This window comes from Lissotriton vulgaris, chromosome 6 (genome assembly GCF_964263255.1).
Source record: "Lissotriton vulgaris chromosome 6, aLisVul1.2, whole genome shotgun sequence".
NCBI classification, from domain to species: Eukaryota; Metazoa; Chordata; class Amphibia; order Caudata; family Salamandridae; genus Lissotriton; species Lissotriton vulgaris.
In genome coordinates, this window is record NC_141694.1 from 1,687,177,474 (window position 1) to 1,687,194,292 (window position 16,819).

General features: G+C 45.1%; 1 protein-coding gene across 1 annotated transcript in view; it reads left to right on the forward strand.

Moving 5' to 3' along the window:
• SMYD2 (SET and MYND domain containing 2) overlaps positions 1-16,188 on the forward strand; it is a 263,828-nt gene extending 247,640 nt beyond the window's left edge. The window contains exons 10-12 of the mRNA XM_086927896.1: positions 1,986-2,160; positions 8,062-8,170; positions 15,754-16,188. Coding sequence (XP_086784022.1) covers positions 1,986-2,160; positions 8,062-8,170; positions 15,754-15,816 — 347 coding nt within the window. The 3' untranslated portion in view covers positions 15,817-16,188. The remainder of the gene's footprint in view (positions 1-1,985; positions 2,161-8,061; positions 8,171-15,753) is intronic.
• The last annotated feature ends 631 nt before the right edge of the window (positions 16,189-16,819 follow it).

Here is a 16,819-nt window from a genome sequence, read left to right on the forward strand (position 1 = left end):
CTTTGGGTCCCCTCAACTGAACTTTTTTACAGAAATATCCATTGTCTTTGTTTTTCATATCATGTTATTTAGCGATGCGTGTAAAAAAAATAACTCCCCTTTAAAATTATATATTTCAGTGAATTGTTTTGGTTTTATGATATCCTGGGCACACTGAACAGGGGACAAAGTATATCTCGTTGGATACACTAAATAATGGCAGATGGCGGAACCTTCATGAGGTTGCACCTGATCCGAAATAACCTCAATAGTAAATCTTCCCCTTTCTTAATGTTTACAAAGGGAATATGTGCACACTGATAAGACACCCGCCTTCACAATGTCAGTCCTAAACAGAACTTAAACATGTAACAGAAAAAAGCACAGGTGCACCATAAATTAGAATTATAAAACAATAACAATATTCATCACAAGGCACAGATAGTGAAGTCCAGAAGTCTTGTTTGTTTGATTCTTTATTTTTCAACAGAAGAAAAACGAACAGCCGACGCGTTTCGTCCCAAGACGGGACTTCTTCAGGGCAAGGAATGAAGAGACAAATTCCTGGCGACGAGAGTGAACGTGTGGTGAACAACCGTTGGAGAAGGTTAATCTCGTAGCTCCAAACAAGAACTTGATATGTTTATCAAGTTGGGAAGATCACTTGTAGTCAAGATGTGGATCAAAGTATCCGCGGTGCACCATCCATAGGTTGTGCACCTGAGCTTGTGTAACCGACCCCTCAAAGTGGAATATGCATAGTTTTAAAAAGATCTTCCTGTAACTCCGCCGGATTCCGCGAGAGAAAGGAGGATGAAGTGTCATCCGAAACCCGTGTGCTGCCCACCGTCAGTACGTATAGCACCTGATGTGGCATCCACATCAGGTGCTATACGTACTGACGGTGGGCAGCACACGGGCTTCGGATGACACTTCATCCTCCTTTCTCTCGCGGAATCCGGCGGAGTTACAGGAAGAACTTTTTAAAACTATACATATTCCACTTTGAGGGGTCGGTTACACAAGCTCAGGTGCACAACCTATGGATGGTGCATCCCCATCAGGTGCTATACGTACTGTCGGTGGGCAGCACACGGGCTTCGGATGACACTTCATCCTCCTTTCTCTCGCGGAATCCTCCTTTCTCTCGCGGAATCCGGCGGAGTTACAGGAAGAACTTTTTAAAACCATACATATTCCACTTTGAGGGGTCGGTTACACAAGCTCAGGTGCACAACCTATGGATGGTGCACCGCGGATACTTTGTTCCACATCTTGACTACAAGTGATCTTCCCAACTTGATAAACATATCAAGTTCTTGTTTGGAGCTATGAGATTAACCTTCTCCAACGGTTGTTCACCACACGTTCACTCTCGTCGCCAGGTATTTGTCTCTTCATTCCTTGCCCTGAAGAAGTCCCGTCTTGGGACGAAACGCGTCGGCTGTTCGTTTTTCTTCTGTTGAAAAATAAAGAATCAAACAAACAAGACTTCTGGACTTCACTATCTGTGCCTTGTGATGAATATTGTTATTGTTTCATAATTCTAATTTATGGTGAACCTGTGCTTTTTTCTGTTATATCTCGTTGGATAGCATCCTCTGTGCTCAGTGCCTATGCCATGCCATGAAAGCAACTGCACAAGGACTTTGGCCATATGCAGCAGGATATGGGCACAGGACATGTTCAGCTAATATGGCAGGCTGTGTTTTGCTGACACTACTGACGCCGTCTTCAACCTCAGCTCCCCTTTAGATTTTTATTTTACTCAGTCTTTAGTTCAATAATTTAGTATTTCATTGTTGAGTAAGCTTTACTTTGATATGTGTTAAATTTAAAGTTGTTCTGTGAAACACATTTATGTATATATTTGTAATGCACTAGGAGTGGAGCATCTAATATAAGTAGGGAATAGTATGACATTTATGGAGCTAAAGAATCTGTATTTCAGTGTAACATGCTGGCAGGCTCTTGATTACTTGTTTACTTCCTTGATTATTATCTACCCCCGAGTGAACTGCTGGAGATATGTGAGCTCAGTTTGGACAAGATGGGAGCTGTGTTTGAGGACACCAACGTCTACATGTTACACATGATGTACCAAGCTATGGGAGTATGCCTCTATATGCAGGATTGGGAAGGCGCCCTACGCTACGGACAGAAAATTATTAAACCTTACAGGTAATGAATGTACCCTGCTATTCACATCTGACCATGATGCATATGTAACTGCTGATCCCCCAACCCAAAACACGCGGTCTTTTTGTCCTTATTTCTGTTGTCCTTTAAATGAGTCGAAGAAGAGAAGTAAGTGACTTTTAGGCAGGTTGTTGTCCTATTATAAACTGTGTGCTGTCAGATATGGACTGCCTGGATGTATCAGTCATGGGGCATTCTAAAGCAGTCCTAATTACTAATATATAATATAAATAGTTTGAAAACCGAATTCTTCAGCTATGTTGGTCATGCACCGGCAGCGCTCTAGCAGGTCCTCCGAATGCCACCCAACACCCCAGCGATTCTGTGTTAATGACACTGCTCACTTTCTAACTTATGTAACTGTGAAATGCAACTTTGCTAATTATACATAGGGAATATTTAATTTTCCCTCACAGAAAAGTTTTTTACACCAAAAAATGTTATGCAGACTTTTAAAAATGTTATCTATTCCAAACTTCAGTTATTTCAAGGTGTATACGAAACCACAGCCCATCGTTTTTGATGGCGTGCAGACATGTTGATCAATTTTTTAGAAGCTAAGCATTCCAAGATGTTACCAAAATGTTAATTGAACCGGGAAGTTGGGCTCGCCAGGCTTGGAGACTATCAACTCCCTTAGGGGCGCAGCTTAACTGCTTTGGCATCTCAGCTGCCCCTCGGAAGAGTTGATACCCCGTTTGAGATTAAGCGACATTACCCGGTTTCAGATTTGATTCGGCAACATAGGAAGTATTTGTGTATTTGATGCACCATGATGCACTATGGTCTTTAAGGAACCCAATACATGCAAGACCCAACAACAGTCTTCTCCTTTCACCCCAACCACTATATGGAGTGAAATTAAAATAGTGCCTTTGACATATTAGTGCAACTCTCTTCCGACAGCGCTGTACTGGGTAAGAAGTGTCCGGATGGGTTGTACGGCTGTACAGCGCAGGTGTATACACTGTATGCCTTTACCACACATGTTTTTACCACGAATATGCTTTTATAATGCATGCCATTACCAAACATTGTAAATCAATGTATTTGTGAGGGGAGATCCCTACTTACCTTAAATGTATGTTAAAGGCATGCGTTGTAAAGGCATGCATGTGGTAAAAATATGCGTGCTAACAAATGCTTGGTAAAGGCACAGTGAGTTAAATACCTCGTTATAAAGGCTGTTTACCGTCCGATGGAGGCACTAGCTATAGGAGATGGGGAGGGCTGTGAAAAGTATCAGGAGCGAAACTTGGTTTTACCAGGGGCATCTGGCAGGTACTTGATGGAACAAGAGCCTTCAGAGACCAGAGAATGGGAAATCTAGTTGTAAAGAGACGGTCGCCTGTACGTGGCATGGGTATCCCACGTTGCTTATGGTGCAGTGACTAGTACAGTGGTGGTGAGGCCATTTACACATGCCTTAAAAGTTTTCATCCCGGGTGTGAGCCTATATCTGGTGCGACGTGACACTGTGAAGCCATGAATTAAGTCCATCACCAGAAAGGAGCATGTCATCAAAATAAAGCATTTCATAATCCTAAAACAAAGATGATGATGCTGAAGGACCCAGTTCTTTGAGGTTTAATCCTACCTCTTTGTGGAGACTTATTTTGAAATTTCTCTCTCTGATCTTGACAGTGTTGAGAGTAGCAGTGAAACACATTATGGTGGAATGTTTTTGTTTTGTGTAGTGCGCTGTCTAACAGCCAGCTGAAGTAGGAGTAAGATTATCTGGGTACTGGATACTTTATACTTTCTGTGCCTGCTCTCTAGATCTCCTTTTAAACAATACGGTACTAGAAGCCTGAAAAGGCTTAAAGAGAGGTTTCTGAAGGAGGGACAACAGCACGTGATTGCCTATCTTCACTGCACCCTCTCAATTCTCTGCACTCTCAATGACATACAAGGAATCAAATGATTTCAACAGAAGCTCATGTGGTCATTGAGGTGGAGCGGTTCCCCCACATACTTCCCATGCACACTGACCACTGCTTTCATCTCCAAACAGGAACCCAACTGAAAATTGGGCATAATGTACATGGACAAAAACTCTGTTATTCTGCCATCTAAAAATGATCAGAAGCAAACACGCTGTCTCCTTAACCCCTTCAGCGCTGATGACAAAGCCAGCTCGTCATGAGTGTTACCTGCGCTGTGCGGATGACGAGCTGGCTTTGTCATGAACAATGGGATATCAGAAGAAGTAGCGCACAGCAGGAAAACCCCTAGCAGCCAAGGTGTTAAACATGCCTCAGTGAAAGAATTTACAGCATGTTTACTTATTTGGTTCTAAGCATCTAGCCTCAATTGGCAGGTAGCCACTTTTGCTGTTGGGGTAAGGGAGGCGTTGCCTCTGCCCACCCCGGCAAACCACTTGCTGGAATTTCAGTTGATTGCCTCCGAGGTTGGTCTATTTCTGTTGAAAGTGCTCCCTCAAACATGACAGGACCAATTTCCATCAGAATTTAACAATGAGCCACTGCCTTGTTTTTTTTGCATGGGCACAATTTTTGTTTTCTTTTTTCGTTATTTTTAGATGTCTTGCCATTCTTTTTTATTTTTGTTTTTCACAAACTCACTCCTAAAGCAAGAGTTAATTTGTGAAAACTAAAAAGCAATGAACTGACACTCAAGTTTTCAGGGTTTTTTTCTGCCTGGGTCTGCCAATCCTTGTATAGCATGGTCACTGAAAATATGCATCGGGAGAACCACCCTAAACAGGGTTGACTCACCCAATGTATGGTCTTTGCCTCTGCTTGAATACCGGTGAAGGCTTCACCAGCGGTCAGTCACGCAGGGGCGTAACACAGGCCCCCGCAGCCCACGGGGTGCGGGGGGGCCCGAAGCTCCAGGGGGCCCCTTCGGCACTGCACGATGAGGAATCTGCAGTTAGAGTATCAACCAGAAAGAGTGTTTGTTTTGGATAGTATTGTGCCTTGCGCTAGAATAAAGTACTTTTCTTTTCTAAAGAGAAGCAGGCTGCAAAATCATTTCATTGCACTTCTGGTTGCATTGTTGAGCTCTGAGCCTGCCATGCTCTCACACTAATCTCCCTGAGAAGTCTGTGACTGCTTGCCCCCTTTATCACTGAGAGTCAAATGCTGAAGTGGTTGTACTTGGCCCAGTTTTGCAGAGTCATAGTAGGCAGGACCCTCGGCCAGTAGAGGCAAACAACCCTAGCCCTAATGTCTGTGACCCAGTAGCCCTGCCTACCTCGTGGCCCCTTGAACAGGGTCTGGCAAAAAGGATGACAAAATTGACATTTCATGTATTGGGATGTGTGGGGAATAGGATTAGACATATGGTGAGGGGAGAGATGAAGGTTTGTTCATTTAGAGACCAGAAGGAAGGAGATGTGGATTCATGGCAGGTAGAAGAAAGATGCTATAAGATGGGAGGAGGAGAGAACACTCACTATTGGGATAAAGAAGGATGAACTAGTGTAAAAGTGGTAGGAAAGGAGATTTGGACATGCAGAAAAAAAAGTGTAACGTAGTTTATAGATGTCACAAAAGTTACAATGACACCACTTCAACAAATGTAAGCCACTTGTAATTACTTGGGTCACTTTTCATTATTTTGTTTTGGCTTTCTTTGCCATTAGAAATACAAACCATATGCAAATCAGCCTTGACGACCCGAACACAAAAATAGACAATGTTATCCTTCCTGCGTGGCGTCATCGCTTGTGAAGGAAAATGCAAGCTGACAAGTTTCGGAAATATTTTACTTTATAGACCTGCAATATTATTGGAAAGACTCTTTGGAAGCTAGAGGGTACAAAACTGGTATGGTCCTCCATACAATGTACTCCATATGTTTTCTATGAATGCCCTCAGGCGGGTGGTCTAGCTTTCAGCTGAGCCTGCCATCTATGTGTTGTCACCTATTATACTAGAAAGAAATGTATGTTTTATTGGCATTTATTCAGTATTCAGTCTTCCATTCCAGTGTGTAGCACTGTTGATTGTGAGGGAGCCGGGGGTAGAGAGGAATGCAGTGTAGTATTTATTTGGATACTTTGATGGTTGTAATAGACCGAATAAAGTTTTACTGAACTGAATTGAACAGTGTACCATCATTTTTTCTATAACAATGAAAATAACTCTTCCCTAAAAACTTACATTGCCCCATTTCTGTTTGACATTGAGGCCCAGATTAACAAAACCTTGACACAGTGCAGCGCAGCTCCCAGAGTTGCTGTACTGTGTTGCCTGAGAGCGAGAGCAAAAAAGCTCCATGTTTACAAAAATATGCCACTATCCAGCACTCTCCTTAACCCTGGTGCACAATTAGGCTGTTGAGCATCACGCACATAGCTTCATGCCATAGTGCCAAGGTGTCTGGTGATCCTACTGTATGTTGTATACTGAAAGGGTGCCATTCCAGTGCAAAATGCTATGCCTAGACAAACTTTAAAACTTTTCACGTTTGCATGTGTTATGTAAAGTACTGCACACTTGCAAAGTGTGAAAAGTTAGAAGAAAAACGCTTGCTTTGAATTGGCATGATTTTTTGGGTGCAAAACTATCTACTATTGCTAGTAGATAGGGTATTGTGACAAAAAACACATAGGTGGTTGTGTGGGAACGCCCGTGTCCCCCATGGAGCGACCCTTGATTCAGAGTAAAGTCTAAGGTGCTTTATGTTACTTTCAGGCAACTTTTCAGCGCAAAACAAATATTGCACTAGAAAGTAAATTAAAAAAAAACATTTTGCGCTGGTTTGTGTCACTTTTGTGATGCAAAACCCACGCAAAATGTGTGTTAATCTGGGCCATAGTACACCATTTGTGCAGCTCTGTTCTTGTTTGTGCAGCTCTGTGCTTGTTTACGACCACTGCCTCCACCACTGAAAACTGAAGACGAAGCTGGCTCGACGGTGCTGTTTCCAAGCCGCTGTGTCCTGGAGTGCGGTGGCGGCGATCCAAGCTGGTTTCTTGCGCGAGGATGCGCCCTGTGGCAGCGGTACCCAGTCCAGATGCTGCTTTGTAGAGGAGGGATGCCCTCCTTTCTTCCTCTTCTTCTAATTACAGACCTATGGCGGCCCATCCTTGTCCTCGCTCTCCAGGACGGGCCTCAGCACACTTCAGCCGGAAGCGACATGTTATCCCCAGCTGGGCGAGCAAGTCAAAAGCTCCTTTCAGAGCCCGGGCCACGGCTCATCGGCTGGCAGGGATTAGGGGCACGCGCAGCTAGCCAGGCCTGGTTTCCCAGGGGGATGAATGCTGTGTGCACCGTCGCCCACCCTCCGCTGGCGCTAGGCCTGGGCTCCCAGCTCTATTTCTGAACCTGGCTTTCCTCGCTGGCACTCCGGAGGGCTGCAGCTGCACCCACCGCCCGGCGCCCGAGCACCCCAGGCTTTGTTGAAGGAATCAATCACGTGCAAAAATGGTTTCAAGATTGTCTGCGGACGAGATGTTACAGGTGTCTGCAGAAGGAAAAGGGAAAGGCTTTTAAACCCGAAAATATGTATCAGTTATGCCAGGATTAGTGAATGCACAATTAACGATGGCATTTAAATGTCCGCATAAAATGGTACTTCCGGAAACCACTCGACCACCACATGGCAAATGTGCTTCTAAGTAGTCCTTTTCAAAATATGCGATTTACAATTATTTTTCATTCGTTTTCCTCATGACTTGGTGACATCTTTAAGTAAGCAAATATATTTTAACAAACGCATGCAGGTCCATTCACATTAGGGTTTCTTTGTGGCAATAGTGTGTCAACATTTGTTACCCCAAAGTGTGTTTTCGACACCGCGTTGCTGTATTCAAGCGCTTAAGATTTGATTTGCACAAATTACATCTTTATTTCCCTTTTGCATGGGTCTGCAGAGCAGTCGGCATATAAAATTGTTATCTTTTTGTTTCAGCAAACATTATCCTGCATACTCGCTGAACGTTGCCTCCATGTGGCTGAAATTAGGAAGGTTGTACATGGGGTTAGAAAACCGCACGGCTGGCATCAAGGCGCTAAAGAAGGTATTTATTTTATTGCTTTGAATTGACATTTAACTGCATGGTTGTGTACGGAGAGAGGGAAATACTCAGGGCTCGAGTCGGGGTACCACGCGGGTGGACGGCTTCCCCCACTTACTTTAAGGGGTCTTACCGGGTGGACGCCGTCCCCCTGCGCAAAAGCTGGGCTTTAAATTATAGCGTTATTCCCGACTCGAGCCCTGCTCTTGCCTCCGTTAGACACGCTGTTTAATACAATGAATAGGAAGGAGCCAGAACTGCCAGACAAGCACCCCAGCCCCCTGTCCTAATAACTCTGCGATCTGCTGCTGCGTTAATGGAGTATGTGAACGCTATTACGTATTTGAGCGTCCCCCCACTTCTAGGGTTTTTTCCTTTTCGTGACGTCACGTCACGTATTTGAGCGTCCCCCCACCTCTAGGGTTTTTTCCTTTCGTGATGTTACTTCCGGTCGTGACGTCACTTCCTGTCTGTGAGCGTCCCCCCACTTCTTTATTTAGGACTTGTGCCCTGGAAATACTTGGTAATTCCTCTGCCTCGAGTACTGATGGGAAATCTTGTTCTTTGATGGTAAAGGGATTTTCAGCTGAATGCAGACCTGATAACTCGCACAGTGCCCCCAAATCTACTGCAATATCGACGCCATTCACACGGTTTCTCGGTGGAGAGCCAATATCACACGGTGGAACATAATGTATGCTTCAACCCCTTGTAGAGACTTTTCACAGCTGATGCCCATTATACGTTTTGAAACCTTCCTATGACATCAGTGGCAATTCAGAAGGTTTTTCAGGTCTAGCCTAAGACGGTGCATGCACTGTCTGCAGCAGGACCTTTTCTTACCTTAAAGTGGACTTAGAGGTGGCTCATTGCTTATCTTTGGTTGCCTTCATTGACACTCTAATTTGCTTCCTTCAAATTGATGACTCCCCTGTAGCATGTATGCATTACGTGCAGGGCACAAGTCGTAAAAAAAGAAGTGGGGGGACGCTATCACCAAAAGTGGCGTCACGACAGGAAGTGACGTCACGAAAGGTGCCGAGCTCCTCGTCCCAGAGAGGCCAATTGAGTTAAGTCCAGCTGTTTGGCAGGGGGGATGGCGTACCCCCGGTAAAATAAGTGGGGGGACACCATCCACCCGCGTGGTACCCCGACTCGAGCCCTGATTACATGTGTCCCTCCACAGCTAATTTGTGTTGGACTCCTTTTTTCTTTCTAGTTAAGTACTCTAAGATATTGCATGTGTTTCCCAGCTAAGTCCGTGTCCATTGTGCTCTGTTTTGATTTTCTTTTATCTGTACACATATGCATTGTTTTTTCGCCCATTTGCTTCTTGTTCGTTTGCTCTTCCCACTGTGTTCCTACCCCTCACCCTCCATGTTGCTTCCCCCCACCAGCGCCCCCTTTTGGTTCAGGCCCCCTGCTGTCCCACCCACCCACCCCCGTTGTTGCTCCTGCCCTCTTTGATACCCCCTCCCTTAGTTCCTTCTCTTCTTCCCCCTTCTATGCTGAATCTTACCTTCTTTTGTCGTTACCAATCCAAATTGGATCAGCAAATAGAAATAAAAACTCTCGTTATTTTAGAGGTAAGCGTATGCTTGGTATGCATGCCTTCAAAATGACCTATCCGGCAGCATATGGGCTTTTTTTCTGTGTTAAACGCCATGCTGCACAACATCTTGAATGTGTTATAACTTAGCTAACACAATTGGCAAAGCCAATAGGCCCCAAAGGTGAGACTTATTGACTTAGCAAATACTTGTTTTTTTTGGTGAGGGGAGAGCGTAAAACTGCCTCTAGTGCCCACAGGCTGGCTCCCACTTCTCGTACGGTGAGATGCTTTAGAAGTTGGCAGATCTCTGTACTGGGGTGAATGTTTGACATTGTTCAGTATTCTGTTCATCAATTGTTATTTGTGCACTTCTCACCCCGAGTGGGATGGGTATGCCCCGACGTGGGTCCTGTGCTCTCCATGCCACTGGAGTCCAGCTAGCCTGGCTAATGAGGGGCGATACAACAAAACTGGTTCCACAAGTCTTGTTTCCGGTCCACGGAGGACCTGGCCTGGCAGTTCGGGCTGAACTGTTCCTGCGGGGAGCAGGGTCCAGACTGATTTGAATATGGCTGGGTTTAAACTGGAATGGCAAAAAAACGATGGATTAAGGCCCAGATCTCCGTACTAGGGTGAATTTTTGACATTGTTCAGCATTCTCTCCATCAATTGTTCTTTTTGCATTTGCCACTCCGAGTGGGACGGAAATGCCCATTCGTGGGTCCCGTGCTCCCCATGCCACTGGAGTCAAGCTAGTATTGGCTGATATGGGGTGATACGCCGAGACCGGTCCCAAGATGCTCGTTTCTGATCCAGGGAGGACCAGGCCTGGCAGTTCGGCCTGGACTGTTCCCACAGGGATCAGGGTCAAGCCTGATTTGCATATCGCTGGGATTAAACTGGAATGGCATGGGGATCAAAAAACGATAGACTTAGGCCCAGATCTGTGTACTGGGGTGAATGTTTCACATTGTTTAGCATTCTGTCCATATTTTTTTTTTTTTGCTTCTGTGCTTCCCAAACCTATATTGAGTTCCACTCTGACACAGGAGCAGACTTCCAACTTGGCATCCAAATTCATACCGGTACCCTTGACATTGATTCCAGGCTTGATGTAACTGGTGCCAGAAGTAGACCCTACCTCAATACTCCCAACTAACTCGGAGCTGAATTTGTCTCCGGCCCAAATGATATATCGCTCCAAAGTCATACCGATACATCCGGTCCCTGTCCAATCCAAATCAGAGCCATGCCTTTACCTTGGACCCACACCCCAGCACTCCTACAACTTTTCAGTTCCGACTGAGTTAAACCAGCCTTTGGAGATGACAATGGAGATGATGCAGATTATTTTCCCCAGCTCTATGATGATGACAGTTTATACTTGGACTTGCAGAAGGACAGTGAGTTGGACACTATCCTGGACACTGGGTTATGTTCTTTCCTGTGCCATCAATAGAAGCAAGTGCCACCTATCCTTTGGTATGGTAATGAGACCGGCAGTGAAGGTATTGGATTTACAACTGCGAACTATGAAAGTCAAAGTTAATGTGTCGATAAACATTATGCAACCTGGACTGCCTTCCTTCAAACCCTTAGTACCATTCAGTAAAGCCTGGGCTGACACCTTTGTGGACACCTGGTCGAAGCCTTGTTCCTGCCCTCGGGTGAACGGGTGACCCTGACTTCTTGACACGGCACCCTAAACCAAAGAGTTTAATTGTTCACGCTGCCACCAGTAGAGTGGACCTCAATTCAATCTTTTTGACTCACCCAGAGTAAAAATCTATCGAGGCAGCCAGGAAACAAATGTTTTCAGTGGTAGCCTTTCCCTCTGGTCAGTAAATGCCAGCTTTTTACTGCTGAAATATTCCCAGACATTATGGGTTATAGTTGGCAAGATCTTGCTGGCAGTCCCTGAGGAATTTTGTGTCAACCTGTCTAAAACCATCCAGGATTATTAGGATGGTGCAAAATGTATAACTTTTTCTGGGTTGGACACTACTGACTGCTTGGGCAGAGCAGTTAGCCCTTGTGTTGTGATTTGGCGGCATGCTTGTATTAGATCCACAGGCTTCTCACCTAATATACAGGACCTCTTTGATGGATATGAAATTTGATGGATCTTGCCTTTGTGGCGCGAAGGCTGATTCAGTGTTCGAATGCTTACAGATAGCTGGACCACAGTGCTTTCCTTAGGACTTTCTACCCCTGCAAGACCATACTCTCAACAGTTTTGCCTCATTCGAGGCTACTCCAGAGGGTTGGCATACCAGCACCACCAACCCTGCACCAGGCACTGAAATCCTCAGTGTCGGGGCGGTGATCAAGAAGGTACGCTTCAGGTCAACAGATACAGCACGCTTCCCCGCCCATCAGGCTTCAGCCTCCAGGCTGCTTAATTTGTATTTAGTGACACACATCCACCTAATGAGGGCAGAATTCGACATTTCCTCTAAGGGTGGCAAAATATAACACTCTATATGTGGTTTCTTTAGATCATTGATTGAGGTGGTACTCCGCTGCCCTGACATCCCTTTTAGACTCTCTGCATCTTCCACACTCATCGTAGCGTCTTTTGGAGAAGCACCTATTCATCTTGCTCCAATAAGTTCAGGCACTTTTGTCGGTCCTGCAGTCCCACAGAAACATCCTGCGGCTCAAGGTAGGCCAGGAGCATTTTCAATTTGCTCTACTCCCCTTCTTACTCACCAGTGCCCCTCAGGAGTTCACAAAAGTGTTGGCAGTGTTTGCAGCACATTTTCAGACGTTGGGGATTCCAGTTGTTTCATACCTTGACAACTGACTGTTGAAGGCAGGCTCACCACAGTCAGTCTTGGACCACCTCCAGGCGATAATCTTTAGGTTCAATTTAAATGTGCTGAAATCGCAATGAGTCCTTCACAGAGGCTCCATTTCTTTGTAGCCATACTGGATACAGGGCAGTTTCGGTCCTTCCCTCCATCACATGTCCAGAACATTCAGACTATGATCCCGATGTTTCAACATCAATCCTGGGTCCCGACAAGAGGCACTGATGCTTGTGGCATATGCGGAATCTGCAGTGGGACCTGAAGTCTCAATTGGCCCTGAATTTCAAATTGCATCCAGGTTTTGTAGGATACTGCACAAAACCTGCAGTGGTGGATGCTTAACCACAATAGAACAGGCCTCACACCTCTCTCCCTACACAGTGGTGAATGATGCATTGCTGTGGGTTGGGGAGGTCATCTGGGAGAGGTGGAGATCACAGGACTCTGGTCACCGGAAGATACCTGTTCCACATCAACCTATTGGAGATGTGGGCTATTTGCCTGGCATTGAAAGCCTTCCTACTATCCATCCAAGCAAGGGGGTGCTGGTTCAGGTTCTCAGAACAACTTCACCACCATGTTGTACTTCAACACGTTGAGTGGAGCCCTGGGTCCTGTGCCATGAGGCATTTGGTCTCTAGAGCTGGCTGGATGTTTGAATGAGGGATCTCTTAACACCAGAGGAGATGAATCCAGCTGGCAATGCCTGGCGTATCACGAATGGCAGTTAAACACCAAGGTAGCACAGTCATCTTCTGGCACTAGAAATAACCTTGGCTAGATCTTGTTAGCACCACCGAGAACCTGCAGTGTAAAAAGTTTTTGCATGCTGGAGTTTTTGAGAAGGCTGTCTCTCGGAGACACATTCTGGGCAGAGTGTCACACAGGACTCCTGTCTGCCTTTCATCTTCTGCCTCTCCCTTCCTGAGTTCTGAAGAAGATGGAGAAAGACTGAGCCCAAGTCATCCCAGTTGCCCCAAATTGGGCACATTGAGTGTGCTACCTGGAAACTGAGGACATGTTTATTTGTCCTCTGACCAGTCTATCGCTTCTGGAGGATCTCCTGTTGCAGCAGCAGGACAGGTTACTGCATTCAGACTTGCACAATTTGCACCTCAGTGTATAGAGACTGAATAGTGGCAGTTGACTGTGCTCTATCTTCCTCCTTTTGTTGATGTCATCCTTGCTGTCAAGTGTCCCTCCACAAGGTCTAGCTACACCGGATGCTGGGACAAGTTTTTAGCCTGGTGTGGCACCCACTGTGTAGGCCGGTTTTCAGGCCAAGCTGTTGGATGTCTTATTGTTAGTTTTATGTCTAGCCCAGTAAAATTATTCGTCAGACCTTTCTGGCTTTTTACATTTACCTGAGGAGCCTCCCTTGTTAAAATCACCTCTTCATATGAGGTTTTTAAAAGGTTTGACAATTTTTTTCCCTCCCAAGCCCTTTGTGATGCCACAGTGGGATCTTAATTTGGTCCTAACTTTCCTTAGGTGCAAACCCTTTAAAGCAATGCATAGCTGTCTACTACATCTTCTGACTCTGAAGACTGTGCTCTTGGTCGCTGTAATTTCGGCCCCTTGCATGAGCGAACTCCAAGCTCTTTTGGTGCAGCCACCTTACACTGCCCTTTTCCCAGATAAAGTGCTGTTGACCAGAGAAGCCCTTCTTGCCAAAAGTTGTGCCTAATTCTCCCATTGTTCTTTGCTCTGTCTCCCCCCTCAATAGAGGAGAGATGCCATTGGCCGGACCCTAAAAGAGCTTTAAGTTTTCACACTGATAGCACCAAAAACTATTCAGTGGATAGTCTGCTCTTTGTGAAGTTTTCATTTGGCTAAGAAAGGCAAGGCAGTGCAGAAAATTACTCGGTCAAGGGAGCTAGTCCTCTCCATTAAGATGTGCTACACACTGGCCAAGAAGGAGCTTGTTGAAGTGTTGAGGGTCATTTCTACCAGTGCCAGGGCTGCTACCATTACGCTAGCATGTGAAGTACCTGTCTTTGACATTTGTCAGAGCAAACACAAGGAGATAATGGACGGAGCGCGAAAACTTTTCAGACACTCACCCCCAGTCACAGATCTGAGTTAAACCATCATCATTCTTTAGCTCACTTCGCCACCCCAGTTCAGACACAGCTATATGCAAATCAGTCTTGACCCTGTGCCTCATGGGAACAGTCCAGCCCGAACTGCCAAGCCATGTCTTCCCTGGACCCGAAACAAGCATCCTTGGACCGGTTTCGGGCTAAAAGCCCCCATCAGCCAGGCTAGCTTGAATCCAGTGGCAAAGTGAGCAAGGGACCCACGTCTGTGCATACCCTGCCAACTTAGGGCGAACAAAGCAAACACAAGGAGATGATGGACGGAGCGCTGAAACTTTTCAGATATTCACCCCCAGTCACAGCTCTGGGTTGAATCCATCATCATTCTGTAACTCACTTCACCACCCCAGTTCAGACACATCTATATGCAAATCAGTCTTGACCCTGTGCCTCATGGGGACAGTCCAGCCCGAACTGCCAAGCCATGTCTTCCCTGGACCCGAAACAAGCATCCTTGGACCGGTTTCGGGCTAAAAGCCCCCATCAGCCAGGCTAGCTTGAATCCAGTGGCAAAGTGAGCAAGGGACCCACGTCTGTGCATACCCTGCCAACTTAGGGCGAACAAAGCAAACACAAGGAGATGATGGACGGAGCGCTGAAACTTTTCAGATATTCACCCCCAGTCACCGCTCTGGGTTGAATCCATCATCATTCTGTAACTCACTTCACCACCCCAGTTCAGACACAGCTATATGCAAATCAGTCTTGACCCTGTGCCTCATGGGAACAATCCAACCCGAACTGCCAAGCCATGTCTTCTCTGGACCGGAAACAAGCATCCTGGGACAGGAGTTTGAATCAAAACGTGGGCCTGCCCACCTTGGGAAATCAGAGTTTAGTCTGCAAGGCTGGCTCTTAAATACCAGCCTCACCTTTTTACAGGTAGAATTTTAACTTTTAAAAGATTGCCCTGATACTTTGACACGGCTTATACTTTTGTGTTGAAATGCAATTCTGCTCACCTGCATATTTCTGAGATCAAGTTCAGTGCCTTATAAATGATATCACTTCCGCAAATAGGTAGGGAAAGCTTTCTGTCTTTGATCTACAGAAAGAATAGGTGTTTTATTTTATTGCTAACTGTCACAACCTCATTTTATAATCCCTTCTTTCCACTTTCAGGCCATTGCTATCATGGAAGTTGCACACGGCAAAGACCACCCGTATATTGCCGAGATCAGATAGGAATTTGAAGAACACTGAAGCTTTGAAATAGATGCAAGTCTCCTTTGTATTTAAAGTATTGTGCTGGATGCCTTCGATATGGATCTGTGATTGAGAGAATGCCTTCATATTTTATTTGTACTAAAGCATTTCTATAATCTTCAGTAATTTGGATGGAAATCTGGTGCTCTGGATTACTGCATTTTGCTCATTTTGAGGTTTATTTTGGACTTGATGCTAATATTTCACTAAACTTTTGAATGTATTTTGTTTGTTTTTTATGAAAATGCAATGTTTTCATACGCCTTTTGAATGTTGCGGGAAAATGACCAAAGTTGTCTCTGCAAGTTTTCAAGCTCTGTAAAGAAATAAAAAGGAATGAAGTCCTCATGATTCGCTTTGAATATTTTTTATTTGTTTGCTAAAACCGTGGCAGATTCTCTTCCCTCCCAATATGGATACACCAAACACATTTTGTTGAGTTGTTCATGTTAATGCCCTTCTGTGACGTGCCCACTTTAAGCAGGTGGTGAAAGTTTAACATCAGATTGATTGTGTGGAACGGCTCCTCAGGGACTTTTTTTAAGCATAGAGAATAAGGTGCTAACATGTAAAATGATTCTCTGTATGGTTATATCTATTAACATTTAAACGAAATTAAAACAGTGTACACCTGAACATGTAGTTTATTGTTATTAAATTAAAGAATATTAACCTCTATGCAGTAGGCAAAGACAGATAATAAAATATTGCGTTTCAGGAGAGAATTTACACACACAGACATAAGTGTACTAAAGGGTCATAAAATTTATGTTGCTCAGTGACAAATATGTTGTTATGAAAAATATGAAGTCTGATAGTGACTTCTAGCCGATGACTCTTTCCTTAGAATATTCCCTAAGAATTTCAAGCAGTTCTCCTGCACACTGGTAGGTAGCGTTGTTGGACTCAGAGTCAGCGTCGACATGTGCGGTACGTAAATAGGCACCAGCATGGCGCTCGTACATCAGTTCATTCTTTTCAG